Below are 27,149 nucleotides of genomic sequence, written 5' to 3' on the forward strand. Positions count from 1 at the left end.
TTTGTATTGCTGGAGGCTGTGCACAGGCTCTACCACTGAACTACACCCTTAGCCTCTGAAGCAGATGTTCTTGTAAAACAAAATCCTCAAAATCAGTGTACACAAATGAGGGCTGGGGGTGTAGTCAATGGCAGGTCAGAGCACTTGTCTAGCATGTGGGAGGTCCTGGGTTTAATCCCCAGTACTGCAAAAACACAATAACATGCACGGAGGTACATGCCTGTAATTTTAGCTAGTTAGGAGGTGGAGGTAAGAAAATCACAAGTTGGAGGCCAGCCTGGACAACTTAGTGAGACAATCTCAAAAACTAAAAAGGGCTGGGCATGTAGCTTAGTGGTAGGGAGTCCAGTAAATTATTTAGACAAGCCCAGGAAAAACCCACTCTTGCTTATAGTTTTCTCTAACTTTGGAGCAGGCTGACAGGCTGAAGATGCAGTGAAACTGGAGAAGAATCACTACCAAGCACTGCCCCACGGTTAGACTACAATGCTTCCTTGTAGTCTGAGGGTCACAGCCCTTTGGTGATACCTTTGTGATGGTCAGTATCAACAAATCCTTGCATTTCCAATAAAGAAAACTTCTCTCACCAAGATAGGTATTGGCCACAAAAACCACACACATGTACCAGTTAGAATCTTGAACTTTTTTTTTTGTTTGTTTTTGTTTTTGCTTTTTGGGTATCAGGGATTGAACCCAGGGGTGCCACATCCCCAGCCTGTTTTATTTTTTTATTTTGAGACAGGGCCTCACTAAGTTGCTGAGGCTGGTCCCCAACTTGTGATCCTCCTGCCTCAGCCTCCCAAGTTGTTGGGATTATAGGCATGTGCCATCATGCCTGCTCCCACACAGGTTTTAAGAAGAGAATTAAGGCTGGGGATATAGCTCACTGGTAGAGAATGTGCTTAGTATGCTTGAGGGCCTGCATTCAGTCCCAATAAAATAAAATATAGATGAATAATACCAGTTTTAGAGGGAAGAATGGCTAGACCATCCCTTCACAGTCTGTTTCCTGACAGGCCTTTTCCATGTGGTTGTCAGGGTGAAGCTGAAAGTGCTGTGTCTGCTCCATATCACACAGCATTTCTGGGACTGCCAGCTTTGGAACCTTGGTGTCTACTTCAGGGGTCACCAAGTCCACTGGCTGCCTGGTGGGCAACATAAATGAGTGGGGAAAGGGAACTCCTTTTAAACAGGGCAGCCCCTGCCCAGGGATGTAGGCCTAGTTTTACCTCCAGAGCCAGAAATCTGCCTTTTTTTTTTTTTTTGGTACTAGTGATTGAACACATGGGTGCTTTACCACTGAGCTACATCCCCAGCCCTTTTATTTTTGAGTCAGGACCTCACTACATTGCTAAAACTGGCCTTGAACTTGGGATCCTCTGGCCTCAGGAGTTCAAGTCACTGGTATTACAGGTGTGTGTCACCACCCAGAAAAATCTACATTTTTATGTCAGTTTTTGATTTTTAAATGTTGGCAGCAGACCAAACCAAACAGCTGCAGGTTATGTCTGACACACAGGCCTCCCACTTTGCAGTCTGTGATCTGGACACTGGACAATAAGAAGAGCTGACCAGGTCCCTTAAATACCCCCAGCCAATCTTCTGAGCCACCTTACTGGAGAGCAGACCTGAGAACTGTAGAAGGTGGCCAGCATTCCTGCTTGCTTCCTACTCTGCTGAGGAGAGGAGAGGAAGAAGCAAAGAAAATGAGAGCATGTTATTGGAAGCAAAAGTGGCCTTCAGGTAGCCCCAGACAAGTCAAAGATGAGACCACTCCAGTGGCTCAAGAAGGGAAAAGGATTTATTAGACCATCTCCAGGACAGGGACCCAGGGCAGTGGCTGGGTTCAGTGTTCTTACACTTGGGAGGGTGGGCCTGGGGGGGTGGGGAGGCAGCAGTGAAGATGCACCTGCCTTCTCTCCTGATCAAAACAGCTTTGTGCTCACAGAAACCATCTCCTCCTCTTGCAAGGAAGACACAGGGCTCTGGATGCAAACCTAGGAGGGTGGGAATGGCTTTTCTTACTCTTCATCAGTCTGTTCTCAGCCAAACTTGGCCATAAAAGTAACTGGGGCCTGGCTACTCCCACTCCTTGACACTTCCAGGGGATTTTATCTTTATAAACAAGACAAATCAAAGCAGCATTAATTTAGGGAAACAAAAATAAAAAAGACATGGAGGGGCAGGAAAAGGAACTGGTCAGCATCCAGAAGAGAGAACTAGGAAGAACCAGTATCCACTGTGTGCCAGACTGTAGCGGAGCGTCATCTGCTGTGGAGGCCCTTTTCTTCCTGCTCCCTGGCTGGCGGCCAGACAGCAGAGGAGACACTGTGGTGACTTTAGGACGAGCCCTGGAGCCCTGTCTGGCCACCAGTGTAGGGAGTACCGTAGATGTGCCCCAATCAACCTCCCACCTTCACCTTCACCCATGTGAAGAAGCTTTTAACTCTCCTGTCCAAAGTCCTCTGAGAATTTCTTCACTTTCAGGAGGTCATCTGCATTCACTGTGGGCCGGGTGGTGGCCAAAGACCGGAGCATGTCCGACTGTAAAGACAAGAGCATACTGCTGAGAAGCAGCCAGGCTCCAGATGCTAGGCCTCCCTCCTTGCACAGCTATGCCATCTAGGGTAGCAAGGTCATTGCCCAGTGCAGAACTCCCTACAGTTGCTAAACTAGAATCAGCCTGTGACAGGCAGCATAGTGAGGCAGCACATATCATTTCCAGAGGTCTGATCTGAATAAATCAAGGCTCCATCCTATCATAACTCCCATTTTTTAATTTTTTGCCCATCACACCAGGATAGAATGAGCACTGCAACTGGCAAGACTAGGAGATGGATAGGGCCACACTACCTGGGTGAGAGGCTGCCTCTGCCTCTGCCATTGCATTAAATGAAACCTTGCTGACATACTTTTTCTGGTTTCTTCTGGACCAATTAAGCCAAACCTCTGGAATGACAGTTACATTATCTAAACTTTACTCTTTCTACTAAAGTATATAAACTTTATATATACTTTATATACTTTAGTAGGATATATAGCCTCTGTTCCCCTTGAGTCACAGCAAGATCCTCAGCAACCCAAAGCTACAAAGGTCACCATTTCAGAGGAGCCATGATAGCTCAGGCTATGGAAGGAAAGAAGTTCATTTTTCTTCTTGGACCCAGGCCCCTAATTTTCTGGGCTCTATAGAGTCCCCTCTCCCAGCTGTTTACTTACCATGCAAACCACAGGCTCTAAGAGTTTGTCACTAGGAACATCCATCCAAGTCATCTCTATGGCCCCTGGGTCCCCTGGAGAGCATGGGGTCAGGAGGTCATCAATCACAATGCTAGGGTTGGTGCGGGAAGGACCACAGACCTGAAACCAAGCAGGAGTTTGACAGGCTGGTATAGCTGTTCTTCACTGTTAAGGGACAGTAGAACACCTCAGATTTCTAAAGATGTCCTAAAGAAAGGGAATGGATGGTTTTCTAGGTCATCACGATCACAAGAATTCTCCTTCAAAATTCCTGGGCTGGCTGGTCATGGTGGGGTATGCCTGTAATCCCACAACTTGGGAGTCTGAGGCAAGAGGATTGAGTTCACAGCCAGTCTCAGCAATTTAGTAAGCATCTTAGTGACACCCTGTCTCAAAATAAAAAGTGCTGGGGATGTGGCTAAATGGTTAAGCACCTCTGGGTTCAATCTCTGGTACCAAACCAAACAAAAACTCCTAGGCTAGCAGGGTAGAGTGGCCACATGCCTGTAATTCCAGCTACTCAGGAGGCTGAGGCAGGAAGATCTCAAGTTCTAGGTCAGCCTGGGCAACTTAGTGAAACCCTATCTCAAAATCAAAGAATATAAAGGGCTAACTGGGCCGAACATGGTGGCAAAAGCTTGTAATCCCAGTGACTCAGGAGGCTGAGACAGGAGGATCACGAGTTCAAAGCCAGCCTCAGAAAAAGTGAGGCACTAAGCAAATCAGTGAGACCCTGTCTCTAAATAAAATATAAAATAGGGCTGGAGATGTAGCTCAGTGGTTAAGTGCCCCTGCATTCAATCCCCAGTACCCCCCCACACCCTCCAAAAAAGGGCTAGCTGGTTATGATGGCACATGCCTGTAATCACAGTGGCTTGGGAGGCTGAGGCAGGAGGATTGCAAGTTCAAACTCAGCCTCAGCAACTTAGCGAGGCCCTTAGCAACTCAGTGAGACCCTCTCTCTAAATAAAAATATAAAAAAGGGCTGGGGATGTGGCTCAGTGGTTAAGTACCCTTGGGTTCAATCTTTGGCGCACACACACACACACACACATACACACACAAAATGGCTGAGAATGTAGCTCAGTGGAAAGCGTCTCTGGGTTCAATCATCAGCACTGTAAACAAACAAAAAAGCTCCTGTACTGAGTGGTCAAAGTGGCTCAGTCTGATTTCAGAGTCCTGATGACAGCATGCTCTGCCAGCCACTGACCTCCAGATTCTCAAATAATAGCCCCAAACGTCTCACCTTCCTTATTAGTGCCACTAAATTTCATCAAAAATGCAGTAGCAATAAAAATGTTTTTTTTTTTTTCCATAATGCTAAGTGAAGATAGCCAATCCCAAAAAACCCAATGCCAAATGTTTTCTTTGATATAAGGAGGCTGATTCATAGTGAGATAGGGAGCAGGAGCATGGGAGGAATAGACGAACTCTAGATAGGGCAGAGGGGTTGGAGGAGAAGGGAGGGGGCATGGGGTAATTAACGATGGTGCAATGTGATGATCATTACTATCCAAAGTACGTATATGAATTGGTGTGAATATACTATGTATACAACCAGAAATATGAAAAATTGTGCTCTATATACGTAATAAGAATTGTAATGCATTCTGCTGTCATATATAAATTGAAAAAAAATACATAAAAAATGTTTTTTCCCACTTAAGTATATGCCCTAGCAAAACATCCCCTCAAATATCCTAAGGCTCTTTCCCTCACCTTCAATTCTTGATTCAAATGTCACCCACCTGTTGCCTGGCCTTTAATAGTGCAACCTGCCTGCATCCTAAACCTCTGGTACTCCTGGTCTACCTTACCCTGCTTAGCTCTTCCTCATTACCTGTTAAGGAACTGACTTTTATCTTGTTTATTAAGGTCTACCCCCACATGAATGAAGGCTACTAGAGAGAAGGGAGTTTCATCTGTTATGATCACTAATGACTTCTCAGCACCTAGGACCGTCAGGCACACAGGACCCACAGCAGACACTCAACAAAGATCTGTTGAAGGAGAGCATGGGTCCTCTTTATAATTAGTAACTGTCAAGCATTTACTTGGCATCTACTCTCACACAACACAGTGCATCTTGGGGAGGCTGCAGAGCTGTGGAAACAGTGGCCCATCTTTTGGCTCCTCACAATCAAGAGACAGACATGCTTAGGCAAGGGCTTCAGAGATGGGAGGGCAGGTGTAGTCCTGACTCCTGGAACTAGTGGGCACACCCAACTCTTTCCCTTAGTTCTCCAAGAAATTGAAAGTGTGTCCTCTGAGCAGCCAGGGAGCAGGGAAAAAAACAGATACCCCTTGGAGATACTGCCTAAGCCATTGCTGGCCACTCACCTTCTGATTTTGTGTGTGTGTGTGTGTGGTACTGGGGATTGAACCCAGGGATGCTCTACCTCTGAGCTACATTCCCAATCCTTTTTATTCTTTGAGACAGGGTCTCACTAAGTTGCCAGTTCTGGCCTCAAACTTGCAATCCCCCTGCCTTGGCTTCCTGAGTTACCCAGCCACCACTCACCTTCTTGAAGTGTGTTGCTGACTGCACTTTTCTGACGGGCTGCATAAGGGAGTCCCTCACAATGATGCTGATGTCTGCACCTGAGTAGCCTTCTGTCTTCCGGGCCAGCTCATGGATGTTGGCATCTGTGAGGTTGTGTGGAGTGCTCCCAAGATGCAATCGGAACATCTGGGCACGGGCAGCTTCTTCTGGCAGTGGGATATAAATGCGCTTTTCAAACCTAAAGAGCCAAGTACAGAGCAAGAAATGAAAGCTGATCACAGAATGGAGTTAGAAGAAGGCACAGCATGGACAGCAAAAGAGATGCACTTTTAGGCCAGCAATGCTGGCACCATAGCCCATAAGAAGCTGGCTTCATAAGGGCTCTGCTCCAATCAGACCAGGGAGGACACCGGAGAATAAGATAAGGGCACGCTTATAGGCTACCATTGGCCTGAGGAAGATGTTAGCCCCAAGCCTGTCCTGTGGGAGACTCACCTCCTTCTAATAGCTGAATCCAACACCCAGGGGATGTTTGTGGCACCAAGAACCAGAGTCCCATCATTGTTATTCCCCACCCCTGTGGAGAAAGGGAGACAGAGATGTGGACTATGAAGACACCTGCAAGGGTCAGCCAGAACCATTGGGACAGATCTCAGGGGCTTTGTGAATCATCACCTGAAGCCATCCCTGTGCCACCACTGGCAGGGTCCCAGTTGAAACTAAAGCACTCTGATCTGGCTTTGCTGCGATTAAGAGACCTAAAGCACCATCTGCCACAGGAAGGGCAGAGTAGCGGGGTGGCAAAGGTCTCAACAGCTTCTCTATGGTGAAAACTCATTTGAGGACTGAGGATATGATGCCAAGGAGCACTTTTCCTCCACTCCAAGGACAATCACCCAGCTACAGCTAAATCTGGAGTCCTGAACTGATTTTAGGTGGAGTGATGACCCAGGGGCAACCAGACTGGTACGCACCCTGCATTTGGACCAAGAACTCTGTTTTGATCCTTCGGGCAGCCTCGCTCTCATTTTCATTCCGGGACCCACAGAGAGAATCCACCTCATCGATGAAGATGATGGAGGGCTTGTGTTGCCTGGCTAGCTCAAAGAGATTCTTGACTAGCCTGTAAGGGTAAAAAAGGGGTTAGGATCTGGATGCTCCCGGACATGCCCACCCAGGGTTCCAGTTGCCACTTCTCCTGCCTTTCCTGTGAGGAGACTGAAAATTGATGTCAGGGAGAATGGTGGTGACAAATTCTTTGGCAGTAGTGCACCAAAGAAGAACATGCCTCAACACCAGCTTCAGACCCTGGGGCCCAAGCATTAGCTCTGAATTTAGGACAAGTCATTTCTCTTGCCCTAAGCCTCAGTTTCATCATCTGCAAAATAGGAATCAGTGTGGGGAATAAGCTAAATCCTCTGACAGGGGATGGTCAGCTATACTCATCATGGTTAGTTCCATTCCCTTTGCTTCTTGAGTCCTTCATTGCTTCCAAGTTCTCTTCTAGTTACCTACAGGATGGTGTCCCAACCAATAAGTGGGCAAGATTTCACTCTCCTGGCTATTCTCCCTGAATATTAAATAGCAGCTCCTCCGGGAGGTGACTCCAAGGGGCAGAGAAGCTGGACCAGCACAGCTGCCAGGGCTGCCAGGAGAGTGCAGCCCGATGGCTGACTTACTTCTCACTCTCCCCCAACCACTTAGACATCAAATCTGAGGAGGACACAGAGAAGAAGGTAGAGTTGTTGGCCTCTGTTGCCACAGCCTTGGCCAGATAGGATTTCCCTGTGCCAGGGGGTCCAAAAAGCAGTATCCCTCGCCAAGGGGTACGCTTGCCTGCAATAGAGAATAACTGAAGTAAGCCTCCTGATTGGGGAATGGGAACAGAACAGACAAACAAACAAAAAGAACAGAGGGCCTTTAGACACTGTCAGTAAGAAGGTCCTAGAAAACAAATGATTCCAGGAACAAAGGTGTCTAAGGAATTAAGCACCTACTGGAAACCTAGCCCTTGTTTTCTGTTTTTGTTTTTTGTGAGGCTAGGGATTGAACCAGGGCCTCGACCATGCTTATGCTCTATCACTGAGCTACACCCCCCAATGCTCTAGCTCTTGTTAATGATCCTCATTGTTCTTGCCAAATGACACAGGCTGGCACTGGTTCCTGACTCTGACTACCTACTAAAATGGGTCAACTAAAGTTTTAGTCACATGGTTGTTTTTGATGCCACAGTAGATAACTGGTGAGCAGGCCTTGGGGCTTCTCCTTATAGAGCACATGGCAAGTCCAGGCCTGGTCCTCTTGGGCTAAGGAAGCAGATACCATCTGTTCCAGGACATTTCAGAGGGGAAGCCCCACGCTGGCTCCCTCAGAAGCCTGATATTTTTACACCCAAGCTTCAGGTGGCTCAACTCTTTACCTGTGAACAAGTGTGGGAATTTAATTGGCAAAATGACAGCTTCTTTGAGAGCCTCCTTGGCCCCCTCCAGCCCAGCCACATCATTCCATCGTATGTTGGGCTTCTCCATCACAACAGCACCTGCACAGGGAAGCAGAACCAGAGTCTAGCCTATGAGCATGAGCCAATCCAACAGCAGACCCACACCACATTCCCTCCCATTGCCACAAGGCTTCAGGCCTCTTACCCATCAGTTGTTCTTGCAATTTCTTTTTCTCTGGATTATCCCCTTCACTGTCACTATCACTGCTAGGAAAGGAAACAGAAGATCACAAGCTGGCTCTTTACCCTGGGAGCAGGGAGACCCTCAGAGTGAGGCCACAGTGCTGTGGGTAAGGAATGCCTCTTCCTCAACACCAGTAAGGGACCTTGAAACACCAGGGCCACAGGCTGTCCTACAAGAAACACTCCAATAACCCATCCTCATTTCTTCATTAAGGGAATAAGGATAGAGATATCTGGCCTCTCCTGAGGGTTGGTAAGGGAAATGTGCTTTGGTTAAATTTAAAGAGCAGTCAGTCAAGCCAATGTAGCTTTCAGGTCCCTTTCCTATGGACTTGGACCTTGGTCATGGCAGTGAAACCAAAACAGTTCCAAGGACAGAAAGGAGGTAAAGTTTAAATCAAAAGATGAATATGCTTTCATCCCAAGAGCCAGCTCCTATCCTATCATTTATCTGTCATTTACAACTCTTCTATCCTTTTTGGAGACCCTTAGCCTCCTGGTTCTTCTTTGGTATGCTTCTGGTTCTGGGGAACCAGACCACAGGCATGGACTCTCTGCCCAGGAGAGCATCTCACTTCTGATGAGGTAGCTGACACAGTCACCTATTTCCTACCCCATGACTCTGTAGCCCCAAGGGCCCTCGCCTGACTCCAGACACCACTGCATTTGTGCTCAGCTGACTGGCATTACCATGGTAGGTGAACCCCAGACATGAGATGAGAGGCCACAGAGAGACCACTCCCTGTGAGAGGAGAAACAGAGGCCTTGGATGGGGGGTCCAGATTCTAATCATGTTCTAGCTCAGTGACCTTAGCTAATCTCAGCCTCTCCACTTTTTGCTGCTTGACCTGTCAGATGAAGATAATGGTTCTCTGTGATAATAGCAGCTTACTATGCACCAAACTCCCATCTAAGGCTTTACCCATATCATCTCCTCTGCTCCTATGGCAATACTAGAAGCAGAGTTCTATCATTTTCCCCTTATGAAATGAGACTAGAGGCATAGAAGTTAAGATCACATGGCAAGACAGTGGAAAAGCCAGGGTTCTATCCTGAGAGTTGAGCTGCAAAGGCCAAGGCTCATCACCCCATGCCATGCCCCTTATCTCTGTATGACTTTTCTATACAGATCCAATAACATAACAGATAGTATTCTGCAAAGTCTTAATGAAAGCAGCTGTTGGCATTATTATTATGAGTGGAAATCCCCATGAGAAGGATGCCAATGCAGTCCAAGGCAGCATTAGCACCAAGAATAACAGTGACACATGAAGAAGGCACATGCACATGGGGGCTCCGTTCCACCAGGGCCAGCAGTGCGCTCCAGCACACTCACCCCTTGCCCTCACTTTGATTCTCTTTGACTGGCTTCTTGCCGTGTTTCTCTTTGTTTCGTAAATAATCCTTCAGCTTCTCTGCCCGGTCTAGGTACTGCACGCACTTGGCTCGAATGCTCTCCTTGGCCTTGTCACTGTGTGCCTCATCTGCAAAAGGGGAAGCAGAGAATGGCCCCCATGAGCTTTGTGTGCCTAACCTGCACTCAAGGAGCTCTGACGCTAGAGCGCGCCCTGATGTGACTCACACTTGATAGCGTGGAGGAAGTACTCCACAGCATGCTGGTAGAGCCTGAGTGCCTCCTCGTAGTTCTTGGCTTTATCCTCTTCTGTGGCTTTTGTCACCAGATCAATGGCTTTCTGGAAAAACAAGGCAAATAGCTGTTTCCCAGGAGATCCAGAAAGCCCCTGGGGTCACAAGCAGCAGAATGAGATATGAGGAGAAATAGTGCCAGATCTGTGGATTTATTGATTGCAGTCCATTATATTGCCCTGTTTTTCTCACATCAACTTAGTCCTTAAAGGAAGAAAAGACAAATCGGGTCTTGGCTGGAGATGTAACAGTGGTGGAGTGCTTGCTTGCCTAGCATGCGGGAGCTCCTGGGTGTGATCTCTGGTACTGCCAAAACAACAACAACAAAACAATGTCCCTCTTCACAGGGAGTTCATGGTAATTCAAAATAATATCTTGTCCAGTTCTCTGGAGCGCAGCAAGTGAAAAGCTGACCTAATAGCTGGGGCTTGGGTTTCAAGAAAGAAAACCAGACTAAGCCAGGGCATGGTGGTGCACACCTGTAATCCCAGCAGCTTGGGAGGCTGAGGCAGGAGAATCGCGAGTTCAAAGCCAGCCTCAGCCTCAGCAATGGAGAGGCACTAAGCAACTCAGTGAGACCCTGTCTCTAAATAAAATACAAAATAGGGCTGGGAAGGTGGCTCAGTGGTCGAGTGCCCCTAGTTCAATCCCCAGTACCCACCCCCCAAAAAAAAAAAACCCAACAAACTAAAAACAGACTAAGTGAGGGGAAACACTAGAAGCAATTGGTTGCTGTGTTGCTCAACAAGGAGGTCAGACACTGCACTGGGCCTTGGGGTTCAAAAGATCCAGCCAGGGAGCAAAGTCTTTCACTAAACCAAGAGAAAGGCTTATGGACACCTCTACATCCTTCTACTGGCCCACCTCAGCTTGCTTCCCTCAGCTGAAAAGAGAAGACAGTTTTCTTGAACTGTTTGAGGATGACACTGGGGAGGGGATGCTTGGCCACATGGCTACATTATAATACCAGTAGCTTCAGGAAGGAAAATGCTTGCTTACCCCAGAGATGACATGTGCTGCTAGTTGAGGGAAACTCTCCTTTGGAACTTCTAAGATCTCTGTGAGCAATGTCTTTGGGAGTCATCTAAGTCTTGCACATCCCTGGATTGGCTGAACTGGAAACTGGAAGCACCTACACATCCAGTTTTAGAAACCACAACTTCCCCAACCCACAAGCCTGACCAGAAATCTTTATCTGGTACAGCTCTAGTAGTTAGGCAGGCAGATTCCACTGCAGACCTAGTTCCAGCCACAGCAAACAATAATCCTTGACCAACTCTGGCAGGGTTGTAGTCAGAAAACTACTTCAGTAAGAAGTCTCTGAAAGAAAGGCACAAAGAGAGCTCTACAAGACTGACAGGTAAAACAGGCCAGACATCCCTTTCCAGGTGTCAACTTCAGATAGTTTAAGAAAACTGACTTTTCTTTTTGGCTGAGAGAAGCAAGATGAGATGGGCCAGTAGGAGGATGTAGAGGGTCCTTACTAGACTGAAAAGACATGAAAAGTGAAGAATGTTGGCTTTGCTCCTTCCTCTGCCTACTTACAGAGGATGCCTAGGAGTCCTGAGCCTTTATGCACAATCAGCCAACACACAAATTCTACCTGTCTATTCTCCTTTAGATAAGGCATGGAAACAATATTCCTGTCCTGGTGGCTTCTCCAGAACAAACACCTCAGTTCCTAGTATTTTTTTTCACTCTGTACTACTCCTTGCTTGGGTCTGTCCTTTTGAAGTGGGGGCTCTGAAAAAGCTCAAGATATGCTCTGCTCCATGGGGTGGGAGGGCACTCATCCCAGATGTCCTTGTAGACATTCTTATTAATGCACTGAAGTGCATTAGATTTCTCAGGCAACCAATACTGTTTTTCACATTCAGGATGTAGTTTTAATGAAAAACAGCTTTGCATAACAGGAGGGTAAGGTGACAAAGCTGCCAGTCCTGCCACATCTCTAGTAACAGGTATGGCAAAGAATGAGAATGAAGGAGAAAAGTGACAAAGGTGTGCTAACAGAAGAGCAGGAAAACTTTTTCTGTAAAGAATCAAAGAGCAAATATTTAGAATTTGCCAGCCATACAATCTCTACTCAACTACTCAACTCTGCCTTTGTGGCATAAAAGCAGCCATGATAATATGTAAACGAATGAACTGGGATGTGTTCCAATAAAACTTTATTTATAGGCTCTGAAATTTGAATTTCAAATTATTTTCATATGTCATCAAATTATTTTTTTCCAGCAATTTAAAAAATGTAAAAGCCTATGGCATTATGTTAAGCCAAAGAAGACAGCCACATGTTGTATGATTCCATTTAGATAAAATGCCCAGAGTTGGCAAATCTATAGAGAAAGAGAGTGGATTAATAATTGCTTGAGAGGGGCAGAAGGCATGGGGATTCTTTCTGGAGTGATGAAAATGTTCTAAAAAGTGAGGGGTGATGGTTGCACAACTGTGATTTTACTAGAAATGTTGGGTGATATCTTTAGATGAGTAAACTGTATTGCATTTGAGATGAGTTATATAGATCCCTGTAGCAACCTCTTGAGTTTCTGCTGGTCAATGATGGGTTCTGGCTTTGGACTCCATCTAATTCCTAGCCCAGTACCCCAATTTATTCCATGCCCATCTCTCCACCTAGGGTAACCATCCCTCCTCCACCACCAACTATCTGAATGCTACTTATCCTTTGATGCTCTGGCCAAATGCCCCTATTTCCATTAAGTCTTGTCTGATTCTCCCAAGTGTTTTTCTGCCATTGCTTACTGAGCACTTACAATGTACCAAACCTACGGTAAAAATGCTTTACTTGAATTATTAAACCTAGAGGCATCTCACAACAACCCGATGCTACACTGCCCCATTTTACAGATGTGCAAATCAGAGATTCCAAGATCAAAAGCATAGCCCAAGGTCACATGCTAGTGCGTGGCAGAGCCGGATTCACACCTGGTCTAAGGCCTGAGCATGTGTTTGTGTTTTCTGACAGCACCAGGAGGATGGGCCCATTATTCATCCAAGAGGCGCGACCCAGCACCACCTTGTAAGATCCAGAAAACGAATGAAGGGTCTCTGGGTGAGAAGAGGGGGTCGCAACATGGAAAGGAACGTGGCTTGTTCGCAGAGGGCCGAGGAGCTGTCAGGGCCTAGGGCAGAAGGGAGTGAGCATCGCTCCCTGAACGACCAGAAGGGACGGGCCGAGCTTGCCAAGGAGGCGCTCCGGGGCCCAAGAGCAGTTGTACAGCGGCGGTTTGGGGCGCCGGCTGCAAGTAGTGGCCTCCTGGCTCCGCCAGCAGGGCAAGGGCCGGGGACTGGGATGTGGAGACCTCCCTCTGCTCCCAGCGCGTGAAAAGAGAAACGGCGGAGACTGGCCGCGGTGGTCAGGCTGGACAGCGAGGCCGGGGCTCGGAGGTGGTCGCCCGCCTGCCGGCTCCAAGNGGAGGGCTAGCGAGCCTTGCGGCCCAGAGCGGTCGGGCCAGAGCCGCGCGGCTGCCTCCAAGCGGCCACGGCCGGCACTGCAGGCACAGCTCCCGCGTTGGACCGGCTGCAGGGCTCGGGCAGGGGCGTGACGAGAGCCGGGGCGGGGCAAGAGAGTAAGGGGGTGGGCCTGGCGGGACCTGGATGAGGGGCGGGGCCGGGGTAGAACCCGGAAATCCGAGACCCCTTTCCAAAAATAGCACCAGTAGGACACTTTTATTCTCACAGTAAAAGTAATTTACCAGAACTGATGTTTCCTATGTTTAATAGGGCATGGTAATTAATACCTACCCTGTCTGACTTAGGGGAAATGTATGACCTAGCTATGTACAGACAGCCACACACCTTTTGGAGGCTCGGTTTCTGATAACTGTTATCATCCCAGTGATTGTCTAAAGTGGTTCTATTGTCTTTTAAAGTACTAATCCTACTTTTCTCCATCGGAAGATGATTTTCTTTAATCTCCGATTCTGGGGCTTTACCTAGGTGAACTTCATTCAGCACCGCAGATCGTTCGCTTACGTTTGTTTATTATTTAGTAGGGAACTACTGTGTGCTGAGTTCTTTGCTAGTATCTAGGGCTACAGCAATGATCACAACAGTTCTAGGGGAGTCTGCAGTCTGAGAAAGGTAGTTTATCAGAAGGTAATAAGCGTGTTGAGGCTGATGTGTAAAGGCACATGTATTATGTGAACTCTAACAGGTATTTTACTCAAAATAGGGCTCAGGGAAGGGTCCAACTTAAGTGGAAGTTTGAGGGATAAAGGAAAATACATTCTAGGCTGGTAAAACAGCCTGTGCAAAGGCTCCATGAGAAACTGGAAGATACTGATAGCTAGAGGGGAGAGTCAAGGTGTACCATGAACAGTTCTTGGGGAGGTGAACCAGGGCAAGGACATTGGCTGTGGTAAAGATTTTGGATTGTATCTTTGTTTTTGTGCTTTTGGGTTTTTTCCCCCATTTTATTATTTATTTATTTATTTATTTTTGATACCCAGGGGGCCTTTACCACTTAATCACATCCCCAGCTCTTTTATAATATTTTGTTTAGAGACGGGATCTTGCTGAGTTGCTTAGGCCCTCACTAAATTGCTGAGGCTGGCTTTGAACTCAGGATCCTCTTACCTCAGCCTCCTGAGTCACTGGGATTACAGGTGAGTGCCACCATGCCCAACCCTTTTTTTCCATTTTAGCCCTGTTATAGAAAACAGATTGCAGGAATGGGATGGCTATTGCAGTGTGAAATTGTTGTAGTACAGAAGAGAAGGAGGGAGGGGCATGTGGAGGGCTATAGAGAGAAGCAAACAGAATGACAGGTTTTGGAAGTGAGTTGGATATGGGGTATGAGGAGGGGCAGGAGAGGAAAAGATGACTTCTGGCTTCAGCACCTGGACTGCTGATGCTACTGAGTTGGGGAATAATGGACAATACAGATTTGGGTGTCAGGAAGTGAGGAAGATCGTGAGTTTGAGGTGCCTTTGAAAGATCCCTGGATGAGGGGTGAGACCTCACATCTGGAGTTATCTGAGCATAGGTGGGAATGGAAGCTGTGGGAGCTTCTAAGGAGTATAATGAGGAAAGCCTAGAACAGAGAGCTTTAAGGTTTGTTGACCAAGACTTGAGACCACAAGCCTGCAAAAGCAGCTCAGAAAGAGCTGGAGCTAGGACAGCCAGAGGAGTGTCTTGAAAGTCAGGGAGGAATGTCTCAAGGGGTGGAGTGCCGCAGTCCGGCTGGGCACAAATCAGGAGCCACTCAAGCAGGAACAAACTTTATTTCCGAACTCGCGCTATCGCCACCCACCCGGCCCTTCCAGGCAAATCACACACACCCCAAACTCCCTCGACCGGAACTTCACCAACCAACCCGAACTCCCCAGGAATCCCGGGGAGAACTCCAAAGTAGCGGGCGCCTGAGGGGGACAGCAGGGGTCTATATACAATTGAATACACAGCCTGCTTCAATCCAGCATCATCTTAATGCCTCACCTCTCAACCATTACTTCTGGCAAAATGCCAGTGGCTCTCAACAGTGGATAAAGTATGTAAAAAAAGAAAGTATGTAAAAAAGTGGATGTGGAACAGATGTGAATCTGCAATATGTATACGGGGTAAAAATGGGAGTTCATAATCTGCTTGAATCAAATGTATGAAATATGATATGTAAAGAGCTTTGTAATGTTTTGAACAACTTATAAAAAAGAGATTAAAAAAAAACTGGAGAAAGTATTGATAAAGAGAGGGGACAACAGTACCTAATGCAGCTGAGAAGGCAGACAGTGGTATGTAAGCAAGATGAGGGTGATGGATGAGGAAGTGGGTGGGGAGAAGGGAGAAAAAAGGGAGTGGAAAGCAGTGTCCTTGGTGGTTGGGTTATTAGCTACACTGAGAAAAATCAGAAATGTCAGTGTGAACCCATGGGTTCTAAATATGATCTAGAAATAGATGATATAGGTATATTTGTATACACAACCTTGCACATTTTCCTTACTCTGTAGTAACAAGCATACCAAGCACCCAGATCTTGGTTTCTTTTTATCACCATACATTAGGAAAGCCTCAGGGCCCCACTGAAGAATGGCCAAGTGGAAAATACAAAACGAATCTTTGTTGTGCCAAAAGTTAAAAAAAAATAACAGGGACATATCAAAAGGACAAAAGGTTTCACGGGGCTCCCCACTGGTCAAACCTAGGACAATGTGCACATCAAAATGAGCAGTAGATGAGACTCTGGGGAGAACATGGTCTCACTTTCATGGTTCCTCCAAATACGCAGGACCTGATCTGATAGGTAATATTAGATGAGCCAGGTGGAGGGTCAGTCTGCAGAATAAAAGATCTATGTTCTTTCAGATGCTCAGGCACTTGAGAATTCAGAAAAAAAACTGAGGAACCGTTCCAGACTGAAGATACTGATGAGACATGACAACCAAAAAGCAGCATGTGGTACTGGATAGAATCCTGGACTGAAAGCAAAGGGAGAGGAATTGTTCCTGTGATTGGCATTATCTGAACGGGGTCTATGGAGTTGGTGGTAGTGTAGTATCAATGTTGATTTCTTGATTAGGAGGGCTGGATAGTAGCAGGGAGGGCTCCTTGAATTTTGGAAATACACACTACACAATTTAAGAATGGTAAGAGTGTCATATGGGCTGGGCTTGTAGTTCAGTGGGAAAGCATTTGCTTTGCACAAGTGAGGACCTGGGTTTGACCCTCAGCACTGCATAAAAATAAAATGTAGAAAAAAGAAAGTATCATGTAAGGAAAAGATAAGATAGGAATGGAACAAGTATGAAAAATGTTAACTGGGAAATTTGGGTGAAGGGGATTGAAAAGTTGTACTGGTTTTGAAATTTTCCTGTGAGTTTTAAACTGATTTTTAAAAATGAAAAAAAAAAATACAAGTAAAATACAAGTCTAAAAGTAATTTTTTATTTACAGTATAAAGATTATAAAGGTATATATGTATTTATATATATATATATATATATATAATACCCTTAAGTTACAAATTTTCATTGTAATATACAATGCTATATGTTGATGTGCAACTCAAGGGCAAGTGTTGTCTATGCATCTATATAGAGTATACATAAAGCTCTTTTTTTTTTAATTAAGAACACAAATACTGCCCTGTTTTATGCCATTTTTTTTTTTAATTTGGTAGACAGAAGATTCAAGAGTTAGATTTTAAACAAGACTTATAAAGTAGAAGTCTTAAGTATGGTATTCTAAAAAGAAGAAAAAAACAGAATCACATACTTCTAATTATCTGTTTAAGTATTATTCTAGCTTTCTAAGTCTTTGCGTTTATCAAAAATGAAAGTAGTGTGGGAAAGAATACATACAAGTGGATATTATCAGAATTTGCAGAGATTAACCAAAATAAGCCTTAATAGGTAGTGCTTTCCCACATTATTATTATTATTATTTTTTTAACTGGGGATTGAACCCAGGGCACTACTGAGCTACATCCCCAGTCTTTTTTTATTTTTTATTTTGAGAAAGGGTGCCACTAATTTACTCAGGGACTTGCTAAGTTGCTGAGGCTGGCCTTGAACTTGAAGTCCTCCTAGCTCAGCCTCCAGAGTTTCTGGGATTACAGGCATGCATCACCACACATGGCTCCCACATTATCTTCTAAAAGACCTCAGATCTGGTACCAAAAAGGAAACATTCTTTGGGCATAAAGGTCTTCTAATGATGAACTCATCCAACAAACTGTAAACGTAACACTGACATCCTGTATTGAAAAAAATTCTGAAACTAGTTCTTATGATCAGGACAGATTGCTACAGGTGAGATCATGGAGCCTGGTGATTATGCAAAATTGAAACTTAGTTTAAATTTAATTTCCTCTTCTTCAAATTCTATGAATTCACAAAGGTGAAAAGATAACTGACACCCACTCTAACAGGACTGAGACAGAAGTTCTTCCAACCTAAGAGGAACAGACATTTACACAATACTTATGGGCTAGTTTCAATAAAACAGTCATAAGCACCTGATTTTCAAAGCGCAGGTTTAAAGACAAGACTGAGACTCAGAAGGCATGACCTAATTTTTGTGTACAACTCCAGGACACTTCAGAACCAAAGGGAAAGAGTCCCTATGACATTCTCTCACAGATAGCTCAGGTACTTTCTGGGCACAAGTAAGGATATATTGCCTTAAAAGCTGAGCTTATGGATAGAAAGGTACTGTTACTCTATGAAAATTATGGAAAATCAATCAACTTCTTTTATTTCCTTCTGTTAAGCTTTAAATTTCTTTAATTCAATGGATTAATAATGGAGAAACACTCCATATATCATATGTGTGGAACTTTTTAGCAAATGAGATGCTGAAATGATTTAAATGTGGAAATAAATGGGTCAGCAAAATTTAAAAATAAAAGTTGAAGAAATACACAATTAGTTGTGCAGTTTACAGTTAAACCTTTCCCATTGATCCGCTTTCAGCAATAGGGCTTATTTTTATTAGGGATACTGTACACTATTCTCTCTCCCAAACTAAAGTCTAATTTTATAAAATTAAGCATGAAGACCAATCTACTTTAATATGCTAGGATCCTTTTGTGTTGGTATGGGTCAAAGCCAGAACATCCCTTCAAATGTCTTCCAGATAAGCAGAGCAGTGGATCTATTGTGGTAAAAATATGAAGTGGTTAATCACTTAGCCACTGATTGATAAAGCGATGGTAATGAGGTGACTGAGAAATAATGGATTATATACTATTTGAAGGGAGGAAGTTTCTTTTGGACTCTTCAAAATGGTTGGTACAGAACTGTACATTAATAAATACTTGTCAGGTGAAAGAATATATGAATATGTCATTATTATTCACAGTTTCAAACTCTCCAAGTTCCCAAAGAACCTTTTGTGTATATGTAAGAGTCTTCTATCACTCTGAAAGAAGTGACAGAATAATCATTCCAAGGGTGTGTGTGTGTGTGTGTATGTGTGTGTGTGTGTGTGTGTGTGTGTATAGAATGACTGGGATAAAGAGGGACTCAAGCTGGGTGTGAAAGTGCATGCCTATAATCCCAGCAACTTGGGAAACTGAAGCAGGAGGATCACAAGTTTGAGGCCAGCTTCAAAAAATTATCGAGGCCCTAAACAACTCTTTGAAACCCTGTCTCAAACTTAAAAAATAAAAAGAGCCTCAAAAACAGTGTTGTATCAATGGCTATGGAGACGAGACTACTGCAAAACTGAGAAAGGAACTTGGAGGACTCAGAATTTGGAATTCTAACCTAGTCTTAAAATTCCTAGTCTTAAAATATGTAAGTATCATTTCTATGTTACATTTTTTAGTTTCAACCAATCTATTTTATTTATTTTTTTGGTACTGGACATGGAACTTATGGGTGCTTTACTACTGAGCTACATCTCCAGCCCTTTTTAAAATTTTATTTTGAGACAGGGTCTCAATAACCAATCTATTCAATTTCAATTCAATTAGATTGCAATTCAAGGATTAAAGTTCATATGGTAGACTTCTGTTGAATATAGTCAAATGGTCATTGGATAGCATGCGATAATTTGCAAAAGGTATACTTATGCATTATATTTGGATATGAATTCACATCTAAAACTAGAATATGCTCTGGTTTAGTCACCTGAAGTGGGAAAGAAGAATATAGGTGGCAAGAGATATGCTCAAGTTTATATATTGAAGTAAAAGAAGGGCTAAAGGTAAAGTTCAGTGGCAGAGCTTATGCTTAACATGCTCAAGTCACTGAGTTCAACCCCCAGCACCAAAACAACAACAACAACCTTATTGAAAAATTCTTGTCAGTTAATATCTAGCTGGGCATGGTTGTGCATGCCTGTAATCCCAGCAACTAAGAAGGCTGAGGCAAAAGGATCACAAGTACAAGGGCAGCCTCAGCAACTTAGCAAGACCCTGTTTCAAAGCCAACAAACAAAAAAAGGGACTGGGATGTAGTACAGTGTTCATAGTGCCCTTGAGTCCAATCCCCACACACACAAAAAAATCTTGCAAGATAATACCTAACAAACATTTTTCTAATTGGCAATTTAGCCAGTGTCAAAGAGACAAGAAAACAGATGTGCTCTGTCTATTTATTGTACCTTATTCTTAACTTGAAATTCTATCCTTTAATAGAACAAATTTATATCACTGATCTACCAGATGTTTCTGTTCTTTTTTTTTTAAAAAAGGGTTAGTCACCTAAAGCAGTAAAATAAATTCCACTCAACATAATTAAAACATAGGAATAGGGCTGGGGATGTGGCTCAAGCGGTAGCACGCTCGCCTGGCATGTGTGCAGCCCAGGTTCGATCCTCAGCACCACATACAAATAAAGATGTTGTGTCCGCCGAAAACTAAAAAATTAAAAAAAAAAAAAAAAAAACACATAGGAATAACTATACTAACCTAAAACACAGAATCCTGATATAAAGCATAATGACTTTAGAACTGTCACCACTAATTTATAAATGTGTATGTACCCAACACAAGAAATGATAAAGGAACAGGAGGGAGGGCACACTATTGCTATCAGCTTTTAAAGACAATATGTGAAAAGACAAAATTATTCTAGATTGAAACAATTAAAATAAAGGGCACAAAGAGAATGGTGGTAGATGACAGATTTCTCTCCTTTTTAGTGCAGCAGAGGCAGGGAGAAAAGACACAATAACAACCAAAATTTAACTGGGATTTCAATATACAATATAATACCACCTGACACTAGTAATATTATACCTGATAGAGATACATAAAAATAATGAATGTGACTTTGGTCAAACTGAACTTGACTTTTATGCAGAATCCCAAATTTAAATGTCTCTTTTTATTACACAGATATTAAGATCTGAGCCAAGCAATTTGCTTTGAGAACAGAGAGATCTGGCATTTTACTTCTTCATTAGGTATGGAAAAAAAAAATAACTTTGGTTATCTAACCAGCCATTTCATCCATGGCATCTATAGCAGATGGCAGCCACATGGAAATGTATGCTGGATATTTGGATAGTTTAAATATTATGTACAATCAATAGCTTACAACCAGTGAAAAAAAGAACATAGTTTAAAGTATGTGTCCAAGATAAGATACAAAAAAGTGCTTGAGTCTAAGGTCTTCCCTGAAAGTTTCAAAAAGGTTTAACTATTTAAGTAGGTAGGGCTTTTAGTATAATTTGCATAGCAGCTTTGTGGGTAATTTGCATTAAAAAACATGGACAGATTCTTCCATGGTTTTGAAAATATATCCATATGCATATAAATTAAACAAGAAGACCTTCAGTTTCTCACAAAATTAAAAAAAAAATCCATCAAAAACTTTTCTCACACATTTGTCCATCAAAAATCATTTACAGTGAAACTTGTTTCTGGTAGAAACATAATCTTGTCCAGATTCCACACAGCCTAAATTTTTCATTTAAAGAATAAATTTTGGTTTATCAGCTAAATACATTTGATCAGATGAAGAAAAGCTTTGTTACCATTCCTCTTAGGAGGATAAGTTAGGAAAGCAATCAGTAACAATGTTAGCCATCTGTTGAATAGTTTTTTTTTTTTAACTTACAAAAAAGTAAGAAATAATTCAGTCTCTCTTGCCATAAATAATTTTCAGTAACACAGTTTATGAGAATTGCAGGTGATAAACACACACACTATCAGACTTTTCCCAGTCTAAAAATTACTAAACATACAGGTGAATGAAATTTAAATAATATTTTTGATTGCCTACCCATGTCCCAATATTTAATTTGAAACTCTACTAGGTAGGTGAGTTTACAGTCACAACTATCTAAAAAATACTTTATAAATTCACATTTTGCATCACTTCATATAAAATATTAGATACTAATTTCCAGGTAAGGTCTGTTTAATCACTTCAGGAAAGGACTTAATGTTTTTAAAGAGAAAAATGGAGACTTTATTTTATTGATTTTGTTCCCTTTCTTTTTATGGAAAGAAAGAAGTTTCAGGGAAAGAGGAGGAAGACTTTTTATACACAAACTGGCTGTGTATAGTCATCTGTGTGGAATGTGGAGAAGATGTCTAAGTCCCAAGTCTTGGGGGCCACATCACTCTGCAGTTTCCTTTCTATTCTACACGAGAGCCCTCAACATCCTCAATAATTTTCTGAATTCACAATGAAAAAGATGAAATTTTTAATGGTTCTATAAAGAGGTGGAATATAAAAATGCCCATTTTTAGATATTTGAAAATAACTTGCCATATTTTGGCATCTAAATACAAAATTCATATATATCAAGGTGTTTCATCATAAAAAGCACTTCATTTATGATTTGAAATTCCCACAACACACTTAATGGAAACAACCTCTATTGACTATGACAAGAAAGCTGTCAAAATGTAAAACAAGCAGCTAAGGGCTCTTGCTCTTGGGGCTTGTTAGTGGACAAAATATATTTTCATTTTATATAAAACTGAAATGATTATTAAAAACTCTGTGAGCCTCAATGCTATGACAGGTTTTTGTGTGTGTCTATATATATATTTATATATATATAAAATTTCCCCCCCTTCCATTACTAGAGATTGAACCCAGCGGTGTTTTATCACCGAGCTACATCCCCAGTCATTGATATTATTATTATTATTATTATTATTATTATTATTATTATTTTTATTTTGAGAAGGATCTCATCAAGTTGCTGAGGCTGGACTTCAACTCAAGATCCTCTTGCCTTAGCCTCCCAAGTCACTGGGATTACAGATGTGTGCTACTGCGCCTGGTCCTGTGTGGCAGTTTAAACTTGAGCAAAACGAGCTGAAATGCACAATGCCCTCTCTTTCTCTCCTGCCCAAAAGCTTTGTTATAATGTTTAACCACACCTATTTTACAGATCTTGTTGATATTAGTAATGAGCAGGGTGGCTCAAAAATTTCCTGCGGATCTCTGTGGCTTAGACTTTCACATCAACACAAAAACTTCAACCAGATGGTTTTGCTATTGACATCTGTGAATGTGTCATTCAACTTCTCACCATAACATGAATATCCAAGCTCTTACCTGAGCTTATTATTTGTTGAACTTTTGCTTCCAGAAATCAGAGATGGACCTTCAAAACATTTTCCCCCTGTCAATTACATATATATCTCAGATGGAACCATCACAGGTTTCTGAATTTTCAAAACAAAAAGCTTTTGGGCTGACTACAGTGGCACATGCCTATAACCCCTGTTATTCCAGAGGCTGAGGCAAGAGGATCACAAATTCGAGTCCAGCCTGAGCAACTTAGCAAGATCCTAAATCAAAATAAAAAGGGCTGGGGATGTAGCTCAGTGGTAGAATGTTCCTAGATGCAATCCCTGGTACCAGGGTATGTGTTGGGGGGCACTCCTGAAAGATATTCTTGTCAAAATTTTCATTTCCAGTTTTAAGTGGATCAGATCAATCATTTTTGGAGCTTCAACACCTACTTGAAGCTGGGGGTAGGATAAGTATCTCTCCATAAGCTCTAAATACTGTTAATCTCACAGCATAGGGTAAGAAGGAACTATTTATATGGGCAGAGGGAGGACAGTGGGGTTACAGCATCTGCTAGAATGTCTGCTCTCATGTGGCCCACTTATTGGTCAGTATGCATTCAAACAAAACAGCTCAAGTTTTGCATGAAAAGTTGTGTTTTCTTTCCTTTTTCTTCCCACCCATTTGGAGTACCACCCTCCTTCACCCTCTATAGTGCTCACATTCCTATGTGGCACTCTGGATAAATCTAGAAAATGAGAACTATTCCTGGACCATTGTTCAGAGACCACAGAGCATATCTAAGTCAAAGTTTCCTCTTCTTCCAGATTCAGGGACTGTTCTAATCTTGACATTTTATATAGATATTATACTACTTAAAAATGTTTTCAGAGATATATACTCCCTTCAAAATTAGGGAAAGTAAGCTGAATATGATTCCTCAGACCCATAAAAATCAGTGGTCCTACAGCTACTCTGTCCTAATGATGACACCTGACAACACTCAATAAAATGAAAGTAACTGTGCCATTGTCTCATCACCCTGCCCTCTACACAGGATGTGTTATAGCACTCTGCTGCCACAAAAGAGGGCCAGAATCCTGTATGGTCTCACACAATCCAAAGCAACTTGACATGATGCTGTGCTAAAGAACTGGCTTCACCAACAAAGCTTACTCTTTAAACAAGCTAGTTCTTCTGGATTTATTTTCCTCAAACAAATCTTTCACCAGAAAAGATGCCATTAAGAAAGTCCACCTCAAAGACTACGTCATTAAACTAGGAAAAATAATACATCCAGAGTGGCAGTGATATCCAATTATTTAAATAGTGACTCATAAAGTTCCACTAACCCTAACCAAAGGCACATGTGGTAAGTGATAAAAGATGGCTTAGCTTAAAATGAGGATTTTTCTTTTAAAATAAATCTTATAACATCCCCTGGCTCCTACCAAATATAAAATCAGAAAAAAATAAAACAAGCAAAAACTTTTCTTCCAAATAAGTGGTATCCCAACTTGCTTTTCAATTTGGTCACCACCAGAAAAGGAGTACAAGGCAAGGCTAGTCAAATTTGCAAGTTCTGAGTCCTAAAGGTAGCACTTATGAGTGGCAAAGCTGGTGATAAGGTGAGTAGTGATGGGCAGATGGGATGTAGCAAGAGCCAGCACAGATGAAAGAACCCTTTGGTGATACAACTCAGAGACTTCTTAAGGTTGAAAGAGTAGGCTTTGATAATACACTACAATAAAGCATCCACCATCTGGAATGACTAGGAAGCAATAACTGTACACTAGCACCTGGGAAGGGATAACCATCCTAAGTGAGACACCAAGGTTAAGCCTAAAACAAATTTTACAGGAAGAAAAAACACACGCACACACAACACACACACACACACACACACACACCCTGCAGCTCTTGGTTGTTTGATTATGTCCAAAAAAGAAAAGAGCCACCCATTTTTAACAGGAAAAATAAACCTGATTACTTATAAACCAAATTATAAAATGAGATGTCAATAGCTTCATTTTGGAGCTTATTAGAGTCCTTGAATTTCTGACCAAAGTAGGCTCTTCTTTAAACCCAGTTATGGTTCCGCAGTGATTTGCAGGTCCTTGGGAAGGCACTGTGCTGGAGGAGAGAGCAAAGAGCTTTCTTTTTGTGCTTTTTTTCTTCTTCTTCTTTTTTTTTTTTTTTTAGGTGGAAATATTTCTTGTGACAGTCAGGGTTCTTTTCTGACTTTTGGCTGCTCATACAAGCAGTCCCATGCGAGTGACTTTGGCCGACAAGAAAGTGTGCAACACAAAAACAATCGGCTTTGGACAAGAGTGCAGGTCCACCGTCTATGGAGAAAGGACATTAATTACCATATATCATAAAGGACATTAATTATCATATATCATATATATCATTATTTCTATTAAAAAAGAATATATATATATATTCTTTTTTCATAGAAAAAGAATAAACAAATTTAGATGTGATATTCTTGTCATTCTACTCCCCACCCATTCACTGACCCTGGCACTGGAGATTAACCCAGGGATGCTTTGCCACCCAGTTATATCCCTAGACCTTTTAAAATATTTTTGAGAATAGGTTCTTGCTAAATTGTCAAGGCTAGCCTTAAACTTGTGATCCTCCTCTGCCTCAGCCTCCTGAGTTGCTAGGATTACAGGTGTGCACAACCTCCGTGTCATGTTCTAGTTTTTAAAAAGAACTTAAAAGGTCTAGGATATTGCTCAGTGATATCTGGCACGTTCAAGTATGTGTGCACACACAACACACACACACACACACACAAATTAAAAGAAACTTAAAGAATGTGCCACTTTAATGGAAACTCTTGGGAACTTTTTTATTTTGAGGCAGGATATTGCTAAAATTTCCCAGGCTGGCCTTGAATTTGCAATTCTTCTTCTTCAGCTTATTGAGTAGCTAGGATTATAGGCCTGAACCACATGTCCACTTTTTTTTTTTTTAAGTAATGGGACTGGGCACAGTGGAGCATGGCTATAATCCCAGTGACTCTGGAGGCTGGGATAGGAGGATCACAGGTTGAAGACTAGTCTTAGCAACTTAGTGAGACCTTGTCTCAAAATAAAAAATAAAAAGGGCTCGGGAGGGCTGGGGATGTGGCTCAAGCAGTAGCGCGCTCGCCTGGCATGCATGCGGCCCAGGTTCGATCCTCAGCACCACATACCAAAAAAACCAAAGATGTTGTGTCCTCCAATAACTAAAAAATAAATATTAAAAAATTCTCTCTCTCTCAAAAAAAAAAAGGGCTGGGGATATGGCTCAATAGTAAAGCGCCTCTGGGTTCAATCCCCAATAACCCCCCCCACCTAAAAAAATGCTGGGAATTAAACCCATAGCCATGTGTGTGGTAAGCATATGCTCTTCCACTGAGTTATAGTCTTGGGTTCATCATTTAAGATTTCCAGCCATGGTTTTTCATTTGGAAGTAGAAGCACATTATCTTTAAGATCTCTTTTAGTTCTAAAATTTCCAGATTCAATGTTTCCAAACTCACCACCTACCGTGACTGTGTCAGGGGACATAAAATTTCGTGTATAAGAAGACTTACACTACTAGCTCAATATTGACAAAAAAGGCATTACTTTACTACTTTATCAAAATTTATGATTTCTGAAGTATACCTGACATATCTTTCTAGTAGTCCCTTTAAGAGAAATCATGATTTCCTGTCCTTTAAAGCACAGAGAGATCCAGAAAGATGATAGTTGTGTGAAGAAGTTTCTTTCTTCTTTTTTTAAGGGGAGGGGGGGACAGGGTACAAGGGATTGAACTCAGGGGCACTTGGCCACAGAGCCACATCCCCAACCCTATTTTGTATTCTATTTAGAGAGAGGGTCTCGCTGAGTTGTTTGGCACCTTGCTTTTGCTGAGGCTGGCTTTGAACTCGCGATCCTCCTGCCTCAGCCTCCCTAGCGACTGGCTGATATTACAGGTGTGCACCACGCTACCACATCTGGCTGAGAAGTTTCTTTTTTTCCTGATTAGCAGGCTTCTGTAGCAACTGAGCCACTTTATTACTCAATTCTTAGGCTAGGAATGTAGCTCAGTGGTAGAGCACTTACCTTCATGTTTACCTAGCATGCATGAA

General features: G+C 42.8%; 2 protein-coding genes across 2 annotated transcripts in view; both read right to left on the reverse strand.

Moving 5' to 3' along the window:
- Nucleotides 1–1,783: 1,783 nt before the first annotated feature.
- On the reverse strand, nucleotides 1,784–13,082 carry Vps4a (vacuolar protein sorting 4 homolog A). Its single transcript, XM_015496310.2, has 11 exons — nucleotides 13,023–13,082; nucleotides 10,012–10,171; nucleotides 9,766–9,913; nucleotides 8,392–8,453; nucleotides 8,166–8,285; nucleotides 7,426–7,582; nucleotides 6,721–6,869; nucleotides 6,242–6,323; nucleotides 5,765–5,984; nucleotides 3,220–3,360; nucleotides 1,784–2,544 (listed from the first exon to the last, which is right to left on the reverse strand). The coding sequence occupies exons 1-11, from the start codon at nucleotides 13,080–13,082 to the stop codon at nucleotides 2,443–2,445; spliced, it is 1,401 nt and encodes a 466-aa protein (XP_015351796.1). The 3' UTR covers nucleotides 1,784–2,442.
- Nucleotides 13,083–16,957: 3,875 nt separating this feature from the next.
- The window catches only part of Sntb2 (syntrophin beta 2), a 90,158-nt gene continuing 79,966 nt past the window's right edge, over nucleotides 16,958–27,149 (reverse strand). The window contains exon 8 of the mRNA XM_015496311.2: nucleotides 16,958–25,365. Coding sequence (XP_015351797.1) covers nucleotides 25,273–25,365 — 93 coding nt within the window. The 3' untranslated portion in view covers nucleotides 16,958–25,272. The remainder of the gene's footprint in view (nucleotides 25,366–27,149) is intronic.

This window comes from Marmota marmota, unplaced genomic scaffold (assembly GCF_001458135.2).
Source record: "Marmota marmota marmota unplaced genomic scaffold, marMar, whole genome shotgun sequence".
Taxonomy (NCBI): domain Eukaryota; kingdom Metazoa; phylum Chordata; class Mammalia; order Rodentia; family Sciuridae; genus Marmota; species Marmota marmota.